This window comes from Pan paniscus, chromosome 1, assembly GCF_029289425.2.
Source record: "Pan paniscus chromosome 1, NHGRI_mPanPan1-v2.0_pri, whole genome shotgun sequence".
Lineage (NCBI taxonomy): Eukaryota > Metazoa > Chordata > Mammalia > Primates > Hominidae > Pan > Pan paniscus.
The window spans coordinates 158,627,633-158,630,640 of record NC_073249.2 but is presented as its reverse complement, the minus strand read 5'-3'; the positions used below and the strand labels follow the sequence as shown (position 1 = coordinate 158,630,640).

The following is a 3,008-nucleotide window of genomic DNA, read 5'->3' as shown; positions in this document are numbered from 1 at the left end:
ATCTAAAGACAGAATTTCCATTTGACTCAGTAATCCCATTACTGGGTATATGCCCAAAAGAATATAATCATTCTATCATAAAGACACATGCACACGTATGTTCATTGCAACACTATTCACAATAGCAAAGACATGGAAACAACCCAAATGCCCACCAATGGTGGACTAGATAAACTGTGGTGCATATATACCATGGAATACTATGCAGCCATAACAAAGAACAAGATCATATCCTTTGCAGGAACATGGATGGAGTTGGTGGCCATTATCATTTGCAAACTAATGCAGGAACAGAAAACCAAATAAATACTGCATGTTCTTACTTACAAGTGGGAGCTAAATGATGAGAACACATGGACACATAGAGAGGAACAACACATACTGGGGCCTATCAGAGGTGGAGGGTGGGTGGAGGGAGAGGATCAGGAAAAGTAACTAACGGGTACTGGGCTTAATACCTGGGTGATGAAATAATCTGTACAACAAACCCCCATGACATGAGTTTACCTGTGTAACAAACCTGCACAGGTACCCCCTGAACTTAAAATAAAAGTTAAATTAAAAAGAGTAACACTAAATATAAATAAATAAAAATAAATTACCCAGTCTCATTTACTCCTTTACAGCCAAACGAATGGCCTTGAACATATGTCCTATCTGATACCTGAAGCATGAATGATTTGATGAAGCTTTCTTTCATTTATTCCATAAATATTTATTATGTGTTGACCATATGCCAGGTATCTGGCAAGTGCTGGGACACAAATGCAAAAATGACAGATATCTTTTACTCTCACAAAGTTTATAATCTCATGTAGATGAAAGGGTATTGGTGATACAATGACTCTATTAGCTGAGAGGGCAAGTCTTAAAGAATGACTGCTGTGCCGGGCATGTTGGCTCACATCTGTAATCCCAACACTTTGGGAGGCTGAGGCAGGTGGATCACTTGAGATTGGGAGTTTGAGACCAGCCTGACCAACATGGAGAAACCCCATCTTTACGAAAAATACAAAATTAGCCGGGCATGGTGGCGCATGCCTGTAATTCCAGCTACTCAGGAGGCTGAGGCAGGAGAACGACTTGAACCCGGGAGGCAGAGGTTGCGCTGAGCCAAGATGGCGCCATTGCACTCCAGCCCGAGAAACAAGAGCAAAACTCCATCTCAAAAAAAAAAAAAAAAAAAGAATGACTGCTGTAAGAGGTGTAGAAGAGACCTCAGACTGGAGAAAGCAAAAGGACAAGGATTGCTCTCCTTAGCGTTTTAGTGTGTGTGTGTGTGTGTGTGTTTTTACTATGAATATATATTTTTTTATTTAGTCATTTTTGTTTACAATTGAAACTCTGGGAATTCACAATTAACATCCTTGCCCATGAGCTTCTTATAGACACCAGAAAAAGTTTCAACCTTGTGTTCCACATTGTTCTGTTGTGCTTTGTCCAAATGAACCTTTATGAGCCGGCTGCCATCTAGTTTGACGCGGATTTTCTTGCCCACAATTTCACTTGGGAAGACCAAGTCCTCAAGGATGGCATCGTGCACAGCTGTCACAGTGCTGCTCCTGGGACGCTTTTGCTTATTTTTTGTACGGCTTTTTCGAGTTGGCTTAGGCAGAATTCTCCTCTGAGCGATAAAGACGACATGCTTCCCACTGAACTTTTTCTCCAATTCGCGTACTAGCCGGATTTGGATTTTCTGGAAAGATTTCAGTTGAGTAACGGGAACAAGTATTATGATAGCTTTCCGACAACCACCAACTTCAATTTCCTTGGCTGCCGTAATATTCAGCTCTCTGAGCTGAGCCTTGAGGTCCGAGTTCATCTCCAGCTCCAGAAGAGCCTGGGAGATGCCGGACTCGAACTCCTCCGGCTTCTCGCCGTTGGGCTTCACGATCTTGGCGCTCGAACTGAACATGGCCTTCTCCTGGGAGAACTCGCCGAGCGCCGGCTTATGAAGAGCTGCTCTCCTTAGCTTGATGCACAAGGTCCTCCATGCTTGGCTCCATTTGACCCTCACAGAGACAGCATGGTTCAGAGCATGGGCTCCAGAGCCAGTCACCTGGCTTTGCCACTTACTAGCTGTGTGCATGGGCCAGTTAGGTTAAATGTTTTCTACCTCAGTTTTCTCATCTGTAAATGAGATTGTAATGAATATTAAGAGGGTTTATTTGTATAAAGTGTTTAAAACAGTGCCTGACACATAGTAAGTTTAATGTAAGTAAGTAGTCACTAAAAAAGGAGAGAAAAAAGTGAGTTTTTTCCTCTTCTGCCAATCCCGCAAGGGTACCTTGGTTTCTGTCCACTTTTGAAATTATTTTATTATTATTTGTATTTTACTTTAAGTTCTGGGGTGCATGTGCAGAACAGCGTTCTGTCCACTTTAAACATTTTAATAACCCACCCCAAGCACCACATGTTGTTTGACATATATCCATTAGTTATTATTAATGTCCATTATAAATTTATTGGACATCTCCTATATGCCAGGTGCTGTTACTCAATTATGAGAGGCAGTATGAGAAGCAAGGATTTAGGATCAAACAGATGTTGGTGGAATTCTGCCTTAACCATCATCTAGCTCTGAGACTTCAGGAAAGTAACTTAACCTCTCAGAGCCTCAGCTAAGTCACCTGTGAAATGGAGATGATGTTATCTTCACAAAATCTGTGATGAGGATCAAATATATTCAATATATAAAGAGTTGGCCGGGCGTGGTGGCTCACACCTGTAATCCCAGCATTTTGGGAGGCCAAGGCGGGTGGATCACCTGAGGTCAGGAATTTGAGATCAGCCTGGCCAACATGGTGAAACCCCGTCTCTACTAAAAATAAAAATTTGCCAGGTGTGGTGGTGCACACCTGTAGTCCCAGCTACTCAGGAGGCTGAGGCAGGAGAATTGCTTGAACCCAGAAGGTGGAGGTTGCAGTGAGCGGGGATCGTGACAATGCATTCCAGACTGGGCGACAGAGCGAGACTTTGTCTCGATAATAGATAGATGATAGATAGAT

General features: G+C 42.7%; 1 protein-coding gene across 1 annotated transcript; it reads right to left on the bottom strand.

The window, feature by feature from the left end:
• Positions 1–1,273: 1,273 nt before the first annotated feature.
• LOC100991892 (small ribosomal subunit protein eS7-like) lies at positions 1,274–1,946 on the bottom strand. Its single transcript, XM_034945018.4, has one exon. The coding sequence runs from the start codon at positions 1,913–1,915 to the stop codon at positions 1,331–1,333; it is 585 nt and encodes a 194-aa protein (XP_034800909.3). The 5' UTR covers positions 1,916–1,946; the 3' UTR covers positions 1,274–1,330.
• Positions 1,947–3,008: the final 1,062 nt, after the last annotated feature.